This window comes from Nematostella vectensis, chromosome 1 (genome assembly GCF_932526225.1).
Source record: "Nematostella vectensis chromosome 1, jaNemVect1.1, whole genome shotgun sequence".
Taxonomy (NCBI): Eukaryota; Metazoa; Cnidaria; class Anthozoa; order Actiniaria; family Edwardsiidae; genus Nematostella; species Nematostella vectensis.
Window position 1 is genome coordinate 12,335,539 of NC_064034.1, and position 22,434 is coordinate 12,357,972.

Below are 22,434 nucleotides of genomic sequence, written 5' to 3' on the forward strand. Positions count from 1 at the left end.
GTTTATTCTTAGTGACATCAATTATGATATAGGGAATTAATTAATCATGTGTGTTGCAAGAGTTTTTTAGCATGGAGATCTGAAGTGTCATGCATATAGCATTACACTCTTTTTTTATAAGAACGTCCAGCCTGGGATTCCGCCTAAATTTAAGAACATGCTAAGCTCAGATAGCAGCAAAATAATCGCTCTAAAAATGAAGAATCAAAGTGCTCATACTATCGCTCTAAAAATGAAGAATCAAAGTGCTCATACTAGCGATTTAAAATATTATTGTTATTGATCATTTGTGTAGTTCTGTTTTTACTAGGCTGGTGTGTGTGATTTCAGGTCACCGAAATTTAAGAACATCGATAAGAACGTTTTCAGCCTTAAAATGCTCCAAAAATAAGAACGGTTCATAACTGGAAATTAGACATTCGTAAAAACAATAAGTTGCTTTAAGCGAAAAAAAAAAATGGGCGCATATTTCAATTCCTTGCGTTATTACTTTGATCTTAAAATTTTACATGAGTATCAAGCTCTTAAAAAGACATTTGTTTAAAATGCTTAAATTTGTACGTCTCATAACCCAAATATAATTATTTGGCTTATGATTTACTCAAATCGCAAAAAGTCCTTGAAATTGCAGATTGAGTTGATCGAATGAACCAATGAGCTTCAAGTTTTCTTGAAGACAAAAAAAAATACAAAAAAATTATTATTTCAACCTTTTTTTATGGCCAAGGAAATGTTTCTTTAGAATTTTAAAAAATCTCCACTGAGCTATCATTTCATCAACAATGCAATTGGTTCTACCCAGTTCATATCTCATGCTAATAAATTCAATGGTATAACTAGAAAGACTATAGACAAGCTGTAGAAAAAAATACTGACTGGTCTACGTAGGCGTTGTGAATACAAGCTATTTCAACATGATAACTAGCTTTGACAATGACAAAGGATTATTACGGAGACATAGGGATAAGCACAAAATGCTCTTAAATCACTTCTAGGTATAATAGGGGAAAATACAGTGTCTTTTGAATTTCTTCGTTTATCATCATTTCATCACAGAAAGCGTTTGAAATTGCGTTGGCAAATAAACTCAATAGCATCTTACCTTACTACCTCACGTAGATACTTATGCTAGAATTGTCCACACCAATCAGCTCTGCCCATTTGAAACGATTAGGAACAAAATGTTCAGATGCTTGCTTACAGAAGTGCTCCGGGAATTACATAAAGAACTGTGGAACCTTGTTCTCTCTCAGCGGCTTTGTAACGATGATGGGAATGGACTTATGCATTCATGAATCCAAATAAAGTGGTCTCAGATCCTTGAAATGAACTAAGAAAGCGATACGCTTGTAAACAAAATGACAAGAAAGTGTCGCACACCGAATACATTTGAACGCAATGTGACACAAGGCATCTGACTTAGAAACACCTGTTTTTCCTAGGGTGAAGTAAAAAAAATATAATTAAGAAAATTAGTTCCTTAGTTTGTTGATATTTCCCAGTACACCTTGTTTAAAATAATAAAAGTCATCAGTTGTTACGTATAGGAAATTCAATTGTTCTATCGATGCAATATTTTCGTATTTTTATTTACTATCGTGTGACTATTGAGGCATTCTCGTAGAGTTTGTCATCTGATATTAGAGGCCCGCTGTTCATAGACGGGAAACGCGAGGACAAAATCAATTGATCAAAATCAATCTGAGAAGTTAAAAAATGAGCCTTGAGGACTTATGCCTTTGAAGCTCCATTCGTCAGTAAATTGATTTTTGACAACTCAAGTAACACACAGTCCATTCACTACACAGTGCAAACACACAGTGCGAGGCTAATTTGGTTCTTACCGTCATTGTTTTACTAATGCACTAGTCAATTAATACCCCCACCCCCATGGTCCCGGGGAAGGGTGGGGGGTTAGACTTTGACCCTGTACACAACCGAGAAAAACCCGCATCCCCTCGGGACAAAACAGCAGTCAAATGCCCCTACCCCTTGGGAACTACCCGACAACAAGTCATTTAAAATAAGCTTTTATCTTTCAAAACCAGTACACTTCAGCGAGTACATTTGTACCAATTACTATGAAAATAACAGTTACATAAAAAGATGGAAAAATAAATCATCTTCCTCTGGCATATTTTTTTTGTTAATACTCGTTTTTGCACATGTCGCCGTGAAGCATGTCACACGCTGATACATGGAATTTCTTGCTACAGAAGAAAAAGTCTCAAGCCAGAAACTAACATGATATTTGTGACACGGTGGGGATAAATCTAAGAGTCAAAAACTGTCAATTTCCCCACCCACTCGGGACAGATTCTCGTTCAAAAGTGCTCTTAACCCCCACCTTAACCCCACACTTCCCCGGGACCATGGGGGTGAGGGTTTCAAATGACTAGTGCATAAGACCTACGGTGATCCAAGAAAATGTCCCATGGGTTTAATACAGAACTACTTTTTTAGAAGAAGGGGTGCACCACTGAAAATAAGAGCATCTAATCATTAAAACGGTAAACGTATAGTGGCAAATTATATCAAAATCAGGCAACTATAGGCTTTTGGAATTGTGCTGAATAAAGCATATTATGCTTCTCTTATAATATTATTTGTTTTGGTATCCCTGTGGCCCCTTATCATCCCATGGGCCCTCCGTGGGTTGCCCTCGTTGTTGTTAATTAACGTTTTGACTTTTGCTCGAGGCTTTTCATGTAGACTTTATTTTTAAGTAAATTAACCAAATTGTGAAATGAATGATCCCAAAACAAATAGTATTATAACAGCTTTTAGCATTGCTCATTAAAAAATGATGCTCAAATTATGCTTTAAGCAGTGCTCATTTTAAAATATGCTCAAATTATGCTTCTAGCGGTAAACGCTATGTCTACTTGCACGGCGTCCGGTAAAGGAGGAAAAAAAACTAGCTGCACGGCTGTCTGCCATTTTCTCGAATTTTAGCCTAAATAACAAGTTTTTGGCTTTGAAACCCTTCCACGATTATTAAGAACAGCCAAGAGATGTTTTTTAGCTTGAAAAGATGTGCATTGAGTGACCCACAAATGGTCGGCACAGTATGAACGAAGCGTGGAGATCGACACTACGTTTTCGCCATACACACTGTGCAAGGAGAAAAAAAGTAGATGCACTTCCCTTTTTTCTTTTTGCCATTAAGCCAAAATGAAAAGTTTTAACTTTAAAAACCTCCCAACGTTGTTTAGAACCGTCAAACGATGGCTTCGAGCTTGAAAAAACTCTCAAAAGGCGACATGAGAATGCTCGGCACATAATGAACGATGCATGGTGTCGAACTCCAAGCTTCGTTCATACTTTGCCGAGCATTTGCGGGCCGCTTGTTGCATAGCTTTTCAGGTTAAAAATCGTCGCTTGGCTGTTATAAATAATCGTGAAAGTGTTTCAAAACCAGAAACTTGTTATTTAGGCTATATTAAGGTATATTTCAATACTTCAATGTTGCTTCCTGGTGCTTTAGGGGAATAGTATGCGTCGTCGAAAACATTAATTAAACAAATGCCTCCCTTTTGAGTCCCCAATATATTTATCTTTTATTTAATTTATTATTTATCTTATAATTTATCCTATAAAATGTGAAAAAGGCGCTTTCTATAAAATACCGCATGTATTTTAGTATTCCACTTTTTCCTGTATCCGTGTTGGGAACCATGTGCATGGTGTTTTTGGCGGGAATCGGAAAACATAATTCAAACCATGCAAGTTCGCACGGTCATATGTTGGGTTTTGTGGATAAGAGAGTGGATCGTGAATCCTCGCTTCGTTGGCTTTCTTGGGCTTAGTGTGTTTTTTTGGTCGATTCCATACTTTTAAATGAAAATCGATGTAACATAAAAGGTATGTGGGTCTGAGAACACAAAAATGACCGCAAACTATTTGTAATGAGCAAAACCTTTTTCTTTATAAAAATTCGAAGTATCGAGATTGATCTGATAAGATAAGAAGTGTTGTGCACCGTCCTTTAATGGATTGAATTGAAGTTGTTCAAAAGTCAAAAGTCTTGCAGTTGTAGATAAAAACTCTTTTCTTCCGTTTTCTTGTTTGCGAACCGTTTTGTTTATGCGCGATGGAGCTAAAGAACCCCCTTGTCTCCCACGGACTCATATTCGTAACGTCCCTATATGTCAGGCGCTCAGTTGCTTGTTATTAGCGTCCGTATAGGTCATGTGTACTTTTGTCCCCTCCCACAAAGACTAAATTGATAAGTGTGTTCCCCCTTGCTTCCCACGGACTCGTATTCGTAACGTCCCTATATGTCAGCCGCTCAGTTGCTTGTTATGAGCGTCCGTATAGGTCATGTGTACTTTTGTCACCCACCCTCCCCTCCCACAAAGACTAAATTGATAAGTGTGTCCCCCCTTGCTTCCCACGGACTCGTATTCGTAACGTCCCTATATGTCAGCCGCTCAGTTGCTTGTTATGAGCGTCCGTATAGGTCATGTGTACTTTTGTCACCCACCCTCCCCTCCCACAAAGACTAAATTGATAAGTGTGTTCCCCCTTGCTTCCCACGGACTCGTATTCGTAACATTCCTATATGTCAGCCGCTCAGCTGCTTGTTATGAGCGTCCGTATAGGTCATGTGTACTTTTGTCACCCACCCTCCCCTCCCACAAAGACTAAATTGATAAGTGTGTTCCCCCTTGCTTCCCACGGACTCGTATTCGTAACGTCCCTATATGTCAGGCGCTCAGTTGGTTGTTATGAGCGTCCGTATAGGTCATGTGTACTTTTGTCACCCACCCTCCTCTCTCACAAAGACTAAATTGGTCACTGTGTTCCCGCCCCTTGTTTCCCACGGACTCGTATTCGTAACGTCCCTATATGTCAGCCGCTCAGTTGCTTGTTATGAGCGTCCGTATAGGTCATGTGTACTTTTTCCACCACGCCATTTCCACACATTACCGGAGAAGAGGTGTGCAAACTGTTTCTTATTTCAATATTATACCGGGGAACAAAGTTCTAACTCACGCGTTGATGTAATCTCGTGAGCGGTGCGAGTTTGACTGGAAGGTGCGCACATCCACGGACTCGGGATACCTGTGGCGAGTCTTGGGCGTATGACGGGAAGACTGGCGCGGGCGCAGTACAGTCCACGTGTGATAGCGGCTTAGTGTTGCTGTAAGTAAGCAGAGGAGCTGGAGGGACATGACTCGACTCCGTGATTTGTGGATGGGACGCATCAATGCTGAAGATACGACAGATGATTGTACTGATCGAACTTCTGTCTTCCTTTTTTGTCTGTTTTGACAAGAACGACGATTTTGAAACCAAACCTGAAACAAAGAATAAAGCAATGGTAAAAAATAAAAGGTCAAACTCTTTCAGCTACACAGAATGTCTATATGCCCACTGTTATATGCGAGGGTGGATTGATTCTAATCTCTATCGTTCAATAATAATCGTACCTGGATTCTCGACTCGTCGATGTCAAGTTCCCGCGCAAGTTTCTCCCGGATCTGGATGCCAGGAAACCGCTCGTACTGGAACGCCTCCTCTAGGATGACAGTTTGTTCTTTCGAGAAAAAGGTCCTCTGCCTTCTATGACTTTTACGGGGATTGGAAGGCACTGAAAAAAAGAACATGGTCCCCAGAATTGATAAAACTCGATTTGTGACAATTGAACAATGTTTTGCTGATTATAAATGATGATCTTTTCATCACATGTACGTTCCATGCTCCGTTCGTACCCTCAAGGCAATATTTCTCCGCTTGCGCGGAGCGCTGGGGGTGGCTAGCCCCCCTTGTGTGTGTGTGTGTTTCACACACACAACATGTGGGAACCTTGCAATTAGACCCCCGTCTGTCCTGTAGTATACCGAGCATTGGGTTGGGCCACCCTGCTCGTAAGACCCCTAGAGACTATCCCTGCGCCTACGCCCACGACACCAACCAGCCAGGCGACCACTGCCAGCGGACCGCCGATCATAACCCCTATCCCACTCAAAGAGACTCCTACCCCGGCGCTGGAAAGCGCCCCTGCAGCGATGCCGGATGCCACAGACACAGCATGGGTAACGGCAAAGGCGCGCTTATACTTTTTCCGCACCTGTCGATGATGCGTTATCTCGTTGTCTAGAACCGCCTGAGAGTCACATATTTCCTGGAGTCGGAAGCTTTGCACGTCGCCGCCGCTGTGCATACTGGGAAGCGAGGGGTATATGGCACCACCTCTAACGTCGCTGTTTGCCATGTCTGTTACGTCGGAGCTAGGTGAGCTCTAATACAAGGCGAACAGGCTTGCCCTTAAAGTCCACCCGTCTACCGTAGTTATCCCTTATCCATATTTGGATACTCGAGACAAACTCAGAGGAAGTTGCTGCGACACAAACTTGTAAGTCGGGTCCATAGACGACTTTCTCGTGCGGTCTCCCGCGGGTTTCTAGGCAGGCGAGAACGTTTGAAGGTTCGCCTAAGGAGAGGCATTGCGTGTGATCTACGATATCGCAGCAGATGTACAGGGCCTCTATTTTCGGCAAAGCCACCTTAAGTAGGGGTCCCTCCAAGGGCAGTGCGAGGCCCCGCTCCCCCAACTAATTGTCTTTAGCCTCTAGGCCAAAAAGCGCGCAAAGCTCGGCATTCAGGAACGCAACGCCACTGGACATAAGCGCGATCTTCCCGGTGAGGGGGTCCAGCTTCGCGGTCAGAATCTTGCTTTCAGCGCGGTTGATCGTTTCCACGATGGACTCGGCCGTGTGGTGCCCGGCTGGCAGAGTAGCGATGGGCGGGAGGGCGGATATAGTCATTATCTGATGCTCCCGCTAGAGATTATACCAGCTGTTAAACAGCGAGCACTGCCGGAGCGCCACGAAGTGTGGGCGCCTTATCGGCCGCTCGAAGTAGAGCGTCTGTTCGCCTTTGGTGAGCACAATATTTAGGACCACCATTGTATTGAACACAGCCCGCCTTCGTGTTTAATAGGACTGAGCATGGATTGGGAGGGCTGGCGGATGCTGAACGAGGAGGCAAAAGAGGCGGAAGAGACGAAGAAGGCGGCAACTGCGGCGGGAGCCTATATAGCCGAACATATCAAACACGCTATAGCCGAACAAGTCAAACACGAAAAAACCCGGTTTCCCTAGGTCTCTGACCCTCGGGCAAAAACTGCTCTACGCCGTGCCCGCGACCCCCGTGGAGAGCACGGCCTCAGACATCACCCCACTACTCGCGCAGCCAGAGATACACGTGGCTGAGGACAAATCATTCACGACTAGGGTCCGAGACATATTCAAAGAAACAGTAGTCACGCACAAGTCCGCCAAGGAGTCTCGCCGATGGCTATCGGAGCCTTCCTATGGGTGCTGGCCACAGCAACTCAACTTTGCGGTCTGGTGCGCAACCGCCGGATGCGGGGTGTCCCTAACCGACCCCGCTTTTGCCACGCTCCCCTCTGTCAGCAGGGGATTTCTAAGGTTTCACGTCTACTTTACCACTCGGAGGATACTCTACGAGCTCGGCGCCCCCCTGTCTGGCGACAGGCCGTTCACGCAAAAAAAAAATAACCCCTACAAGAAAGCCACTTTCGAGCGTCTATGCATAGAGTTCGGTTTGCCGCGTAAGCCGGACTTCCGATGGAAAGGCGGGCGGAACCACGGGCTAGGTGATGTGTTTGTGTTCTACCCGGGGGAGGGGTATCGCAACGTGCACGTGATCCGTGGCTACGACACGGCGGCGGACGAGTACCCGAGCCACCTCAATCTGTTTAGCGACGAAGGTGGGACGTACAATAGTGGGAAGCAGGTGGGTTTCATACGCAACGACGGTCACGGGGGCGTGCAATATAGCTGGTTTGCGCCTCCCAAAGGTGAGGCGCTGACAAAAGCAGGGCTAGGAAGACTCGATCGCTCGGTCGAGGCGTTCGTCTACACGGTGCTTGGCGCGCAGGTGAACGTCCGTTCCTCTATCGCGGGGGCCGGCGGACCGGCCATGGAGGCGCAGGCGGTGTTCACGAATCTGCTTGAAGACGCGGTCATAGAAAACGACGTCGCTCAAAGCGTTCAAAGGTACCAGTTAGCCGTGCAGGAGGCCAAGGTGAGAGTCTTGCGGTCGCACCAGGAGTGTGGCTGATGCCGAGCGATCTGGTGATAAACACGCAAAGCGTTGTGGGCTACAACAATAAACTGCAGAAAGCCACAGACTCCATGACGCTCGGCGCAAACGCGATCAACACCTAGACAAATCCAGTCGGTGCTCATAACATGGCCGGTGGGCATCCTAGGGTGCAACACGTGACTGATCCGAGGATCGACCGCGAGGTGCGAAGCAAGGCCGTAGTGCACGCAGAGGGCGCGGCGGCTGCCCCCTCTTCGCGTATGCGCAGCATGACATCGCCCGGACCGGGCGAAAAGAGTGACCACACCGCCCTCAAGGCGGGGTTGTCGGCGCTCGCGGTGGCCGCGGCGTATTACTTGTTCCGATGATTGCTTTGCATTCGACGAACCAAGAACGCGGCTACGGCTAGAAATTTCACCGCTTCTCCTGCAGCCTTAAACACAAAGTTCGCGACGCTGCCTACTAGCCCATGGAGAAGCTCGCCTAGCTTTTTCCCGATAGCCTTAAGCCCGTTACCGACCCCTCTGTCCACGGAGGAGAGCGACTTGCCGAGCGACGTCACAATGGTCGCGATCGTCGTCGCTACGGCCAACCCGATAGCGGTGACGGTAAAGCCGTACTTTTTAAAGATGGCTTTGATGCGCTCTCTGAGCGGCTTTTGGTTCTCGAGCTCTCGGTTTTCGCGTTCTAGTTCGTCAATCTCGGATAGCCTTTCCTCGTTGCGCTCACGGGCCTCTTGGCGGCTACTCTCTGACGTGTTAGGGTCGTCGATGGTCTCCCTGTCTGTGGTTACCACCCCCTTGCAGCTCTTGGACCCGTTCTGTGTTCTCCTGGATAACCGCCTCTATTTCTGCCACAGACCCCATCGCTAGCTTGAAGCCTTTCAGCTTCGCAACGTCCTGTCGAACGCCCCCGTTCTCATTGAACACCTGTCTTGGTTTAGTCCAAGGTAGTCGTCGGAAGCGATGCTACCAAATTATCCTACGGCATCAAAAATCTAGAGCTGGAATACCAAAGCCTGAGGGACGACAACCTCGCCCGATTTGCAGCCGCCGCCTACCAAAACGGCAAAACGTTCTTCTACGAGCAAGTGGACCTCTACAAAACCTTCGTGATTAGCAAAGGGGCGGACAGCATAATCAACGAGAGTGTCAACCTGCCGCGAAGGTCTATGAGTGGTCTGTTGCCCCTCTTTGTGGAGCCATACACGGCAGGGGCTCGAGACTCTGAGAAGTTCGTGTACAAGAGCGTCCGCGTTACAATCGACGGCATGCCAAACAAGGTCTTCAGCCAGGAACTACGCTCCACGGATTTCTGGAGGGAGGCGAAGAGGCGGTTCGTCAGTGGCAGCGGAGCGCCTAGTGTCAGCCCCGAGTCGTTCTATGGCCATAACAAGTTTGCTCTGTGGATCGACCCCCGAACGACGACAGTGCTATCCATGGGGGCGGTCTCCGATTGGTCAACACCCGCGACGGTGTGCATCTCGAGATAAAACGCACGGCAAGCGGCACGGGTACCGTCAACTGTCACGTGTTTGTGGTGGCCGACGCCCAAATGAACCTTATGAACGGACAGCTAGAGTCCATACAATACTGAGTACAGTAGTACGGTATGGACCCGAAAAACATCCCATTTAACGCTTTCATCGTGGGCCCGACATCATGCGGGAAGACCCGATTCATGGTGAACCGGCTGCGCGGCCCTTTCCGGGGCAAGTTTGACTACATCGTACTCGTGTGCCCTACCTTTGTCTACAACAAAACATACGAAGGCTTCGGCGAGGGCGACGATCGTCTGTTTGTCGTCACACCTGAGGCGGATCAGATCGACATACTGCTGAGGTTTGTCTCCGCTGTCTTCGAAGGCACTAATACGCTAATCATACTCGACGACTGTGCGGCCTCAAAAGACGTAAAGAGGCGCTCTGACCAGCTCGTCAACTTGGCGTTCAGCGCGCGCCACGTGGGTATAAGCGTGTGGGTGATCACGCAGCAGCTCACCAGCATCACGAAGCCGTTCCGCGAGAACATCGCGGCCTTGGTGGTCTTCTACACCCCGAGCAAGGTGGACATGAAAGCTATCCTGCATGAATACGGCGCGGAGCTCTCAGAAGAGAGGATGAAAGAGTACATGAAGGCCCTCAAGATATATATATGATCACACCGCCCTAAAGGCGGAACACACGTGTTGTACCCTAGGGTGCATGATGAGCGACGAATACTTTGAGAGTCTTCTTGAGGGGGGCGCCGCCGGCCTCCCGGCCGTCGAGTCGTTGGACTGCTCGACGCAGCCGGATACCGGAGGTAAGCAAACCGAGATAGCAGACGCGAGGGAGAAACTCGCGATTCTCGTAGCCTCGGGGAAGTCGAGAGAGATGGTAGGCAAGGACCTGACTCACGACGACGTCAAACGCATGAGCGCCGAGGAGGTGAAGAAGTACGAGAAGCGATACGAGACCGCTCTAGCCAGCCGGACTACAGATGCACTGGCAGACAGCTTCCTGAATCTTACGACCAAGCTAGTAGGCATGACGCTGCCGATAGACAGTGTGGTCGATCTTCACCTCGTGTCCGACTACATCATCAACAACGAGCTCCGCACATTGTGCGGAAGCCTGTCTCTACGCTGCGGTCGTTTGATGGCTTTAGCCGTCGGGGCGTTACACGTAGCACGTCATGTGAACACCAACGGGCTGACACGCGGTGTTAACACGAGGTAGCAGTCGCGGACTCACCAGTGTGCACGCACACTGGCGAGTCTGCCATCCCAGAGTAGACGTTCATTTGAAAGCTTGCCACTTCTTCAGCAACCAAATAGTTGCATCACAAATGGAGGAACCTCAAGGAAGTACTAGTGCTCAGCATCTCGCGGAAGCTGCGGAACAAACTGCTCATGAACCTGCACGTACGCCTTCGGCGTTAGTGGAGAGAATCACGAGCCCCGAACCACCCGCGACCCGATCTAAACACCCTGGACGAGTCGAAGCCAGAAAGCGCTTGGCAAAGTGGAACCGACTTAACAGAGCGAAAAAAAGCTGTGCAACACGTTGAGTCGCCGGTCGCTGGCGAGTCGCAGGGACGCGAGGGCTATCATGCCGAAGACATACACACAACAGTCCCGGAAAGCAACTCTGCTTGGTCGGCTAGCTCGGTTATCGGGGTCGCTGGTTTTCTAGTGTCATTGATCGGCCTCTACACACGTAGGCGGGAGCTAGCTTCCGCGTTCACTCGTACACCAGCTGTTAAACAGCGAGCTACCGAAGGTACCGACGACATGACTCCGCCCGCAAATGCACAGCAACCACCGCTTGCCGTTCCGGCAAGCCGACCCGGACAATGCAAATCTGGGCTGTTAGTCATGGAGCTAGCAGACGTTTAGACACGAGGGCCCCACTCATATCCGCACGTCCGTGCATCGCAATGTCGACGACGCAGCAGAGCAAGATTACAAAGACCATCACCGACGCCGCAGTCATAACCGGCCTCGTCGCCGGTATCGGCTGGGTTGGGCGCAAGGTCTTGCGCGAAGACTTCACCAAAGACCCCTCCGCGAACGCCATGAACTACGCAAAAATGACTGCCGCCGTTGCAGGTGCTGTCACTTTGAAGGGTTACCTTGAGGACCAGAAGATCCTGCCCATGTAGTAGTGTACTACACTACATGTGTAGGCCATGTATTAGACTCGTGTTCATGTACGTACACGTACACACAGCATCACACACTACTCGATGGCTTCCATCGCAGTTTTGGTTGGTGGCGCCGTCCTAAACGCGACTGCATTCGTTGGTGGCAACTACCTCGCAAAGTTCCTGTCGAACGATGAGAGCCCTGCCTTAGCTGAGAAGGAGAGGCACGACAAGGCCCTCGGGAAATATCAACAAAACTATGAACGCTACCAACAGCGGCGACAAAAAATCCTCGATTGGCAAGCGCAAAGTCGCTAGCGAGGAGCCCTCTCAAAGCAAAACTTCACCGACACTGACTACGCGCTCAAACTTTACAACCAGACCCGACCAAAACAATCCCTGGAGTCAATGCGGGCTCCTGAGCTGTCCGACTACTACGTCCCCAGCAGAACGCAGAAAAACGCCGAGTTGGCGTACATCGGCGCCGGCGCTCTCGCCATCGGCTACACAGCTAGCCGCTTGCTGTGATTTAGATCTAGGCGGCCCTTTTCCATACGTATACGTATACGTATAAGATGGTTGCAGACCTGTTGTGGTGTGCTATGCACGAGGTAGCAGTCGCTGCTAAGCGTGAAAAGTCAATGACACCAAAGGTGTCGAAGCTTTGGTGACATTGCTGACCAAAGCCTCGAGTTGTGGCGGGCAGTCAGCGAGTGCGTTAAGAGATTGGCCAATGTCGTTCTCCGAGGGCCTACCGACCTCAGAAAGACCGAGCGCTTCGCGCGGCACTACCCGAGCAGACGGCAACCGCCTGTTGGAGACTAACACACCTGTTGCAATGTATTGCAATACATTGCCGACACATAATGGCGGCGAAGCGCGTGTCCGACGAAGAACTCGATGCGTTCCTTCGTCCTATATACTACGCCAGAGGTGGCTTCCAGGGAATGACCGCTCTGTATGCCAAACTTCCCAAGGGCTTAGCCTCCATAGACCGAGTGCGCAAGTGGGTAAGCTCGCAGCCCGTCGGGGGCTACACACAGACACCCCCTCCTCCGACTATCTATGCCCATTTCTCGGAGCAGATACCAAATCGTATCCACCAGTCAGACCTACTATTTTTGCTGACATCTATGCAGAGACGGGCTGAGCTAGGGCACCACAGGAGCCAAACTTTCGCCGAGTCTTTCCATCGCTGGCTGGCACAGCGCCTATTTCGTGCGCAGTACTCGAAGGAGCTTGCATCCGGCGAAACAAACCGCGAGTTGGTTACTGCTCTGCCAATCGTCATCTCGGACATAAACGCAACGAAGACTCGCATGACTGGCTTTGCGCCTAAAGACGCCATAAAGCTGAGGCGCGTGCCTCTCAAAGCCGAAAAGTTCCCCCCCCCCCCCCCTAGAGGTCCCCTTAGAGGTAGGAACGGAGGTGTACATCGCCGTAAACGGGGAAGACCTCTAGGACAAGGGCCGACGGCGAGCGACGGACCCGTGGTGGACAAGCAAGGCATACCCAATACTAAAGAGGGTTATGGAGCCCGGACGGCCAGTGTTGTATTACACTGCGTACTCTAAGCACGGCTTCACGCGTTCGCAGTTGCTTGTTGCGAGATCAGCGCTTGTGCCTTCTATTGCAGCTAAGGCACGTAAGTCTAACATTCCACTTGTAGTGAACCTGACTGTCGTCTAGCCGGTCGATACTGAAGCATTGGGGATGGCTCTTGGTGTATCCCTGAAACAGAAGCTGAGTGCCACATACCGTGCACTTCTTTCCCGCGTCAGCAATCATGCCGAGTACGTGGTCTACAGTTAGAACGTGGTGCGATCCCGTGTGCTTTGTTCGACCCTTTTGCCTGTCGTCTATAGCGTATCGCTTGATTCGCGCTATAAGGAGCTCTTCACTGGGCGTAGCCTGCAGCGCAAGTTTCTCCCGGATCTGGATGCCAGGAAATCGCTCGTACTGAAACGCCCCCTCTAGGATGACAGTTTGTTCTTTCGAGAAAAAGGTCCTCTGCCTTCTATGACTTTTACGGGGATTGGAAGGCACTGAAATAAAGAACATGGTCTTCAGGATTGATAAAACTCGATTTGTGACAATTGAACAATTTTTTGCTGATGATAAATGATGATCTTTTCATCACATGTACGTTCCATGCTCCGTTCTTATCCTCAAGGCAATATTTTTCGTGGTGTTGCGTGCAACCTTACCACTGTGATAATCGTTCTCGTCGCTGTAAGGGTTGGTGCGTTTCATGCTGACGTAAGACATGGCGTTCGGGCGGTACTGGATTATTTTGGTTTGGCTCTGGGTTTTTAAATCACGATCTACATTTTACTGAAAGTGTGTTTTGGTTTTTATAGGCTGAGATCCCGATCAGAATTTTATCATAACAATGGTCGCTAATTGCATTGTTTTATCGAGCATAGTAATATCGCGCGTCAGATTTTTACTATTGTCTTTAGAATTCACACGTTTCCTTTGTTAAATTGCTATTGTTTCTTAAATTGAATGTTTATATGTGTTTGCAGTCACAGGCATAAAAACTAATTTTGAGTCTCATCAAACAGTCGTAGGATATTTAAAGATTTATAAAAAAATGTAACACTTTTACGCTTTGAAAAAAAATAATGTTTTAGTTTGTGAATTACAGAAGAAACGTAAAATATCTTTAAAATGGCCCTAAATTTGCACTTGAATAGCCCCCTGCAAATAATGATCATCGCTTATCAGTACTGAGTGCTCTTCCAAGGCTTAAGGTGTAGCTGCTTACTGTTAAAACTGGCAAAAATTAGACAAACTTCCTTTCAGACATCCAAACATATATTTCAAACCCTCAAAAACTCGACCACCCAACACACTCAAAGTGCTTCGACCACAAGCCAATTTCATTTCTGTCCTCCAAAACTCGAATACGGAGCCAATTCAAAATGCGGTATATTTCGACCTTGCAACTACATTTCTACCCTCGCAAACCCAAAAATCTAGGAGACAGAAACCAGTGTGCTTCCGAACATCACGCGTTAAACCTGATCTACTTATTAGAGCATATTTCAAAAGGGTCTCCAATTTTATTTACGAACTACGGTCGCTGTTTTCCAAACTTCAATATTCAAGAACACACTCTTATATTTGATCGCTTTTTAAATGGATGGATTTGTTAGAAAAGATAAGGTCCTTCTGAATAGACTCGGGCCAACTTAACCATCAACTTTTTATTTGCTGAATACCCCTCCCCTCCCTGATATCACGAAGCATTTATACTGATAGGATAGGCATTGCAAAGACATAAACATAAGGGATATTTTTTTTCGTTTACAAAATGTAGTTTATTTAATATCTTCAATCTAAAATGTACAACAGATATTCGTAATAACTTAGGCACAAGGCTATAAATATATGTTAAAGATGTTAGTCGAATCTGTAAGGTATTGATCCAAATACGCCCATCAGTCCTATGGCGGCGGCTAACTCGTCAGCCGTGTGAGTTTGACTGGAAGGTGCGCACATCCACGGACTCGGGATGCCTGTGGCGAGTCTTGAGCTTGTGAGGTATGACGGGAAGACTGGCGCAGGCGCAGTACAGTCCACGTGTGATAGCGGCTTAGTGTTGCTGTAAGTAAGCAGAGGAGCTGGATGGACATGACTCGACTCGGATGATTTGTGGATGGGACGGATCGATGCTGAAGATGCGACAGATGATTGTACTGATCGAACTTCTGTCTTCCTTTTTTGTCTGTTTTGACGAGAACGACGATTTTGAAACCAAACCTGAGACAAAGAATAAAGCAATGGTAAGAAATAAAAGGTCAAAACCTTTCAGCTTCAAATAATGTCTATATGCTAATACTTATATGCGAGGGTGGATTGATTCTAATTCTCTATCGTTCAATAATAATCTTACCTGGATTCTCGACTCGTCGATGTCAAGTTCCCGAACAAGTTTCTCCCGGATCTGGATGCCAGGAAATCGCTCGTACTGAAACGCCCCCTCTAGAATGACAGTTTGTTCTTTCGAGAAAAAGGTATTCTGCCTTCTATGACTTTTACGGGGATTGGAAGGCACTGAAATAAAGAACATGGTCTTCAGAATTGATAAAACTCGATTTGTGACAATTGAACAATTTTTTGCTGATGATAAATGATGATCTTTTCATCACATGTAAGTTCCATGCTCCGTTCTTATCCTCAAGGCAATATTTTTCGTGGTGTTGCGTGCAGCCTTACCACTGTGATAATCGTTCTCGTCGCTGTAAGGGTTTGTGCGTTTCATGCTGACGTAAGACATGGCGTTCGGGCGGTACTGGATTATTTTGGTTTGGCTCTGGGTTTTTAAATCACGATCTACATTTTACTGAAAGTGTGTTTTGGTTTTTATAGGCTGAGATCTCGATCAGAATTTTATCATAACAATGGTCGCTAATTGCATTGTTTTATCGAGCATAGTAATATCGTGAGTCAGATTTTTTTGTTCTTAGAATTCACACGTTCCCTTTGTTACATTGCTATTGTTTATTAAAATGAATGTTTATATGTGTTTGCAGTCACAAGCATAAAAACTAATTTTGAGTCTCATCGAACAGTCGTAAAAGATTTAAAGATTTATAAAAAAAATGTAACACTTTTACGCTTTGAAAAAATAAATGTTTTAGTTTGTGAGTTACAGAAGAAACGTAAAATATCTCTAAAATGCCCCCAAATTTGCACTTGAATAGCCCCCTGCAAATAATGATCATCGCTTATCAGTACTGAGTGCTCTTCCAAGGATAAAGGTTTAGCTGCTTAAAGTTAAAACTGGCAAAAATCAGACAAACTTCCTTTCAGACGTCCAAACATATATTTCAAACCCTCAAAAACTCGACCACCCAACACACTCAAAGTGCTTCGACCACAAGCCAATTTCATTTCTGCCCTCCAAAACTCGAATACGGAGCGAATTCAAAATGCGGTATATTTCGACCTTTCAACTACATTTCTACCCTCGCAAACCCAAAAATCTAGGAGACAGAAACCAGTGTGCTACAGAACATCAAACCTGATCTATTTAAAAGAGCATATTTGAAAAGGTTCTCAATTTTTTTTTTCGAACTACGGTCGCTGTTTTCCAAACTTCAAGATTCCATTACACACTCTTGTATTTGATCGCTTTATAAATGGATGGATTTGTTGGAAAACATATGGTCCTTCTGAATAGAATCGGGCCACCCTAACCATCGACTTTTATATTGCCTGAGTATTCCTCCCCTCCCTGATATCACGACGAATTTATACTAGTAGGATAGGTATTGCAATGACATAGACATAAGGGATATTTGTTTTTCATTTACAAAATGTACTTTATTTAGTATCTTCAATCTAAAATGTACAACAGATATTCGTAATAACTTAATCACAAGGCTATAAACATATGTTAAAGATGTTAGTCGAATCTGTAAGGTATTGATCCATACACGCCCATCAGTCCTATGGCGGCGGCTAACTCGTCAGCCGTGTGAGTTTGGCTGGAAGGTGCGCACATCCACGGACTCGGGATGCCTGTGGCGAGTCTTGAGCTTGTGAGGTATGACGGGAAGACTGGCGCAGGCGCAGTACAGTCCACGTGTGATAGCGCCTTAGTGTTGCTGTAAGTAAGCAGAGGAGCTGGAGGGACATGACTCGACTCGGATGATTTGTGGATGGGACGGATCGATGCTGAAGATGCGACAGATGATTGTACTGATCGAACTTCTGTCTTCCTTTTTTGTCTGTTTTGACGAGAACGACTATTTTGAAACCAAACCTGAGACAAAGAATAAAGCAATGGTAAGAAATAAAAGGTCAAAACCTTTCAGCTTCAAATAATGTCTATATGCTCATACTTATATGCGAGGGTGGATTGATTCTAATTCTCTATCGTTCAATAATAATCTTACCTGGATTCTCGACTCGTCGATGTCAAGTTCCCGCGCAAGTTTCTCCCGGATCTGGATGCCAGGAAATCGCTCGTACTGGAACGCCCCCTCTAGGATGACAGTTTGTTCTTTCGAGAAGAAGGTCCTCTGCCTTCTATGACTTTTACGGGGATTGGAAGGCACTGAAATAAAGAACATGGTCTTCAGAATTGATAAAACTCGATTTGTGACAATTGAACAATTTTTTGCTGATGATAAATTATTATCTTTTCATCACATGTACGTTCCATGCTCCGTTCTTATCCTCAAGGCAATATTTTTCGTGGTGTTGCGTGCAACCTTACCACTGTGATAATCGTTCTCGTCGCTGTAAGGGTTGGTGCGTTTCATGCTGACGTAAGACATGGCGTTTCAGGCGGTACTGGGTTATTTTGGTTTGGCTCTGGAATTTTAAATCACGATCTACATGTTACTGAAAGTGTGTTTTGGTTTTTATAGGCTGAGATCTCGATCAGAATTTTATCATAACAATGGTCGCTAATTGCATTGTTTTATCGAGCATAGTAATATCGCGCGTCAGATTTTTACTATTGTCCTTAGAATTCACACGTTCCCTTTGTTACATTGCTATTGTTTCTTGAATTGAATGTTTATATGTGTTTGCAGTCACACGCATAAAAACTAATTTTAAGTCTCATCGAACAGTCGTAAAAGATTTAAAGATTTATAAAGAAATGTAACACTTTTACGCTTTGAAAAAAATAAATGTTTTAGTTTGTGAGTTACAGAAGAAACGTAAAATATCTCTAAAATGGCCCCTAATTTGCACTTGACCAGCCCCCTGCAAATAATGATCATCGCTTATCAGTACTGAGTGCTCTTCCAAGGCTTAAGGTTTAGCTGCTTACTGTTAAAACTGGCAAAAATCAGACAAACTCCCTTTCAGACATCCAAACATATATTTCAAACCCTCAAAAACTCGACCACCCAACACACTCAAAGTGCTTCCACCACAAAGCAATTTCATTTCTGTCCTCGAAAACTCGAATACGGAGCCAATTCAAAATGCGGTATATTTCGACCTTGTAACTACATTTCTACCCTCGCAAACCCGAAAATCTAGGAGACAGAAACCAGTGTGCTTCCGAACATCACGCGTTAAACCTGATCTATTTATAAGAGCATATTTCAAAAGGGTCTCCAATTTTTTTTTACGAACTACGGTGGCTGTTTTCCAAACTTCAAGATTCAATAACACACTCATGTATTTGATCGCTTTATAAATGAATGGATTTGTTGGAAAACATATGGTCCTTCTGAATAGAATCGGGCCACCTTAACCATCGACTTTTATATTGCCTGAGTATTCCTCCCCTTCCTGATATCACGACGCATTTATACTAGTAGGATAGGTATTGCAAAGACATAGACATAAGGGATATTTGTTTTTCATTTACAAAATGTACTATATTTAATATCTTCAATCTAAAATGTACAACAGATATTCGTTATAACTTAGGCACAAGGCTATAAACATATGATAAAGATGTTAGTCGAATCTGTAAGGTATTGATCCATACACGCCCATCAGTCCTATGGCGGCGGCTAACTCGTCAGCCGTGCGAGTTTGACTGGAAGGTGCGCACATCCACGGACTCGGGATGCCTGTGGCGAGTCTTGAGCTTGTGAGGTATGACGGTAAGACTGGCGCAGGCGCAGTACAGTCCACGTGTGATAGCGGCTTAGTGTTGCTGTAAGTAAGCAGAGGAGCTGGAGGGACATGACTCGACTCGGATGATTTGTGGATGGGACGGATCGATGCTAAAGATGCGACAGATGATTGTACTGATCGAACTTCTGTCTTCCTTTTCTGTCTGTTTTGACGAGAACGACGATTTTGAAACCAAACCTGAGACAAAGAATAAAGCAATGGTAAGAAATAAAAGGTCAAAACCTTTCAGCTTCAAATAATGTCTATATGCTCATACTTATATGCGAGGGTGGATTGATTCTAATTCTCTATCGTTCAATAATAATCTTACCTGGATTCTCGACTCGTCGATTTCAAGTTCCCGCGCAAGTTTCTCCCGGATCTGGATGCCAGGAAATCGCTCGTACTGAAACGCCCCCTCTAGGATGACAGTTTGTTCTTTCGAGAAAAAGGTCCTCTGCCTTCTATGACTTTTACGGGGATTGGAAGGCACTGAAATAAAGAACATGGTCTTCAGAATTGATAAAACTCGATTATTGACAATTGAACAATTTTTTGCTGATGATAAATGATGATCTTTTCATCACATGTACGTTCCATGCTCCGTTCTTATCCTCAAGGCAATATTTTTCGTGGTGTTGCGTGCAACCTTACCACTGTGATAATCGTTCTCGTCGCTGTAAGGGTTGGTGCGTTTCATGCTGACGTAAGACATAGCGTTCGGGCGGTACTGGGTTATTTTGGTTTGGCTCTGGGTTTTTAAATCACGATCTACATGTTACTGAAAGTGTGTTTTGGTTTTTATAGGCTGAGATCTCGATCAGAATTTTATCATAACAATGGTCGCTAATTGCATTGTTTTATCGAGCATGGTAAAATCGCGCGTCAGATTTTTACTATTGTCTTTAGAATTCACACGTTACCTTTGTTACATTGCTATTGTTTCTCAAATTGAATATTTATATGTGTTTACAGTCACACGCATAAAAACTAATTTTGAGTCTCATCGAACAGTCGTAAAAGATTTAAAGATTTATAAAAAAATGTAACACTTTTACGCTTTGAAAAAAAAAATGTTTTAGTTTGTGAGTTACAGAAGAAACGTAAACTATCTCTAAAATGGCCCCAACTTTGCACTTGAATAGCCCCCTGCAAATAATGATCATCGCTTATCAGTACTGAGTGCTCTTCCAAGGCTTAAGATGTAGCTGCTTACTGTTAAAACTGGCAAAAATTAGACAAACTTCCTTTCAGACATCCAAACATATATTTCAAACCCTCAAAAACTCGACCACCCAACACACTCAAAGTGCTTCGACCACAAAGCAATTTCATTTCTGTCCTCGAAAACTCGAATACGTAGCGAATTCAAAATGCGGTATATTTCGACCTTGCAACTACATTTCTACCCTCGCAAACCCAAAAATCTAGGAGACAGAAACCAGTGTGCTTCCGAACATCAAACCTGATCTATTTATAAGAGCATATTTGAAAAGGTTCTCAATTTTTGTTTTACGAACTACGGTCGCTGTTTTCCAAACTTCAAGATTCCATTACACACTCTTGTATTTGATCGCTTTATAAATGGATGGATTTGTTGGAAAACATATGGTCCTTCTGAATAGAATCGGGCCACCTTAACCATCGACTTTTATATTGCCTGAGTATTCCTCCCCTTCCTGATATCACGACGCATTTATACTAGTAGGATAGGTATTGCAAAGACATAGACATAAGGGATATTTGTTTTTCATTTACAAAATGTACTATATTTAATATCTTCAATCTAAAATGTACAACAGATATTCGTTATAACTTAGGCACAAGGCTATAAACATATGATAAAGATGTTAGTCGAATCTGTAAGGTATTGATCCATACACGCCCATCAGTCCTATGGCGGCGGCTAACTCGTCAGCCGTGCGAGTTTGACTGGAAGGTGCGCACATCCACGGACTCGGGATGCCTGTGGCGAGTCTTGAGCTTGTGAGGTATGACGGTAAGACTGGCGCAGGCGCAGTACAGTCAACGTGTGATAGCGGCTTAGTGTTGCTGTAAGTAAGCAGAGGAGCTGGAGGGACATGACTCGACTCGGATGATTTGTGGATGGGACGGATCGATGCTGAAGATACGACGGATGATTGTACTGATCGAACTTCTGTATTCCTTTTTTGTCTGTTTTGACGAGAACGACGATTTTGAAACCAAACCTGAGACAAAGAATAAAGCAATGGTAAGAAATAAAAGGTCAAAACCTTTCAGCTTCAAATAATGTCTATATGCTCATATTTATGCGAGGGTGGATTGATTCTAATTCTCTATCGTTCAATAATAATCGCACCTGGATTCTCGACTCGTCGATGTCAAGTTCCCGCGCAAGTTTCTCCCGGATCTGGATGCCAGGAAATCGCTCGTACTGAAACGCCCCCTCTAGGATGACAGTTTGTTCTTTCGAGAAAAAGGTCCTCTGCCTTCTATGACTTTTACGGGGATTGGAAGGCACTGAAATAAAGAACATGGTCTTCAGAATTGATAAAACTCGATTTGTGACAATTGAACAATTTTTTGCTGATGATAAATGATGATCTTTTCATCACATGTAAGTTCCATGCTCCGTTCTTATCCTCAAGGCAATATTTTTCGTGGTGTTGCGTGCAGCCTTACCACTGTGATAATCGTTCTCGTCGCTGTAAGGGTTAGTGCGTTTCATGCTGACGTAAGACATGGCGTTCGGGCGGTACTGGATTATTTTGGTTTGGCTCTGGGTTTTTAAATCACGATCTACATGTTACTGAAAGTGTGTTTTGGTTTTTATAGGCTGAGATCTCGATCAGAATTTTATCATAACAATGGTCGCTAATTGCATTGTTTTATCGAGCATAGTGAAATCGCGCGTGAGATTTTTACTATTGTCTTTAGAATTCACACGTTACCTTTGTTACATTGCTATTGTTTCTTAAATTGAATATTTATATGTGTTTACAGTCACACGCATAAAAACTAATTTTGAGTCTCATCGAACAGTCGTATATTTCGACCTTGCAACTACATTTCTACCCTCGCAAACCCGAAAATCTAGGAGACAGAAACCAGTGTGCTTCCGAACATCTCGCGATTAAACCTGATCTAT

General features: G+C 45.2%; 3 protein-coding genes across 5 annotated transcripts; all 3 read right to left on the bottom strand.

The window, feature by feature from the left end:
* Window positions 1–14,978: 14,978 nt before the first annotated feature.
* LOC116621569 (homeobox protein OTX1 A) lies at window positions 14,979–18,070 on the bottom strand. 3 transcript variants are annotated; one of them, XM_048728404.1, is made up of 3 exons: window positions 15,930–16,033; window positions 15,607–15,767; window positions 14,979–15,473 (listed from the first exon to the last, which is right to left on the bottom strand). In XM_048728404.1, exons 1-3 carry the CDS (start codon window positions 15,988–15,990, stop codon window positions 15,114–15,116), a joined length of 582 nt encoding a protein of 193 aa, XP_048584361.1. In that variant the 5' UTR covers window positions 15,991–16,033; the 3' UTR covers window positions 14,979–15,113. The 3 variants fall into 3 exon arrangements, with proteins under 3 accessions (XP_048584361.1, XP_048584360.1, XP_032243305.2); XM_048728403.1 differs by lacking the exons at window positions 15,607–15,767; window positions 15,930–16,033 and adding exons at window positions 17,615–17,775; window positions 17,938–18,070 and having other exon boundaries at window positions 15,023–15,473; XM_032387414.2 differs by lacking the exons at window positions 14,979–15,473; window positions 15,607–15,767; window positions 15,930–16,033 and adding exons at window positions 17,018–17,481; window positions 17,615–17,775; window positions 17,938–18,070.
* A 983-nt stretch (window positions 18,071–19,053) lies between these two features.
* Window positions 19,054–20,062, bottom strand: LOC125568107 (retinal homeobox protein Rx3-like). Its single transcript, XM_048729604.1, has 3 exons — window positions 19,959–20,062; window positions 19,636–19,796; window positions 19,054–19,502 (listed from the first exon to the last, which is right to left on the bottom strand). Exons 1-3 carry the CDS (start codon window positions 20,017–20,019, stop codon window positions 19,143–19,145), a joined length of 582 nt encoding a protein of 193 aa, XP_048585561.1. The 5' UTR covers window positions 20,020–20,062; the 3' UTR covers window positions 19,054–19,142.
* Window positions 20,063–20,814: 752 nt separating this feature from the next.
* LOC125564769 (homeobox protein OTX1 A-like) lies at window positions 20,815–22,080 on the bottom strand. The gene is made up of 3 exons (XM_048728361.1): window positions 21,969–22,080; window positions 21,646–21,806; window positions 20,815–21,514 (listed from the first exon to the last, which is right to left on the bottom strand). The coding sequence occupies exons 1-3, from the start codon at window positions 22,027–22,029 to the stop codon at window positions 21,155–21,157; spliced, it is 582 nt and encodes a 193-aa protein (XP_048584318.1). The 5' UTR covers window positions 22,030–22,080; the 3' UTR covers window positions 20,815–21,154.
* Between the last annotated feature and the right edge of the window lie 354 nt (window positions 22,081–22,434).

What these genes read in the sequence shown, in the direction of transcription:
- LOC116621569 (XM_048728404.1), bottom strand. Translation starts at nt 15,990, where the DNA reads ATGTCTTACGTCAGCATGAAACGCACAAACCCTTACAGCGACGAGAAC. An exon ending in CGAGAACGATTATCACAGTG is followed by an intron (nt 15,768 to 15,929) that starts GTAAGGCTGCAC and finishes TCTTTATTTCAG; the next exon opens with TGCCTTCCAATCCCCGTAAA. An exon ending in TCGACGAGTCGAGAATCCAG is followed by an intron (nt 15,474 to 15,606) that starts GTAAGATTATTA and finishes TCTTTGTCTCAG; the next exon opens with GTTTGGTTTCAAAATCGTCG.
- LOC125568107 (XM_048729604.1), bottom strand. Translation starts at nt 20,019, where the DNA reads ATGTCTTACGTCAGCATGAAACGCACCAACCCTTACAGCGACGAGAAC. An exon ending in CGAGAACGATTATCACAGTG is followed by an intron (nt 19,797 to 19,958) that starts GTAAGGTTGCAC and finishes TCTTTATTTCAG; the next exon opens with TGCCTTCCAATCCCCGTAAA. An exon ending in TCGACGAGTCGAGAATCCAG is followed by an intron (nt 19,503 to 19,635) that starts GTAAGATTATTA and finishes TCTTTGTCTCAG; the next exon opens with GTTTGGTTTCAAAATCGTCG.
- LOC125564769 (XM_048728361.1), bottom strand. Translation starts at nt 22,029, where the DNA reads ATGTCTTACGTCAGCATGAAACGCACTAACCCTTACAGCGACGAGAAC. An exon ending in CGAGAACGATTATCACAGTG is followed by an intron (nt 21,807 to 21,968) that starts GTAAGGCTGCAC and finishes TCTTTATTTCAG; the next exon opens with TGCCTTCCAATCCCCGTAAA. An exon ending in TCGACGAGTCGAGAATCCAG is followed by an intron (nt 21,515 to 21,645) that starts GTGCGATTATTA and finishes TCTTTGTCTCAG; the next exon opens with GTTTGGTTTCAAAATCGTCG.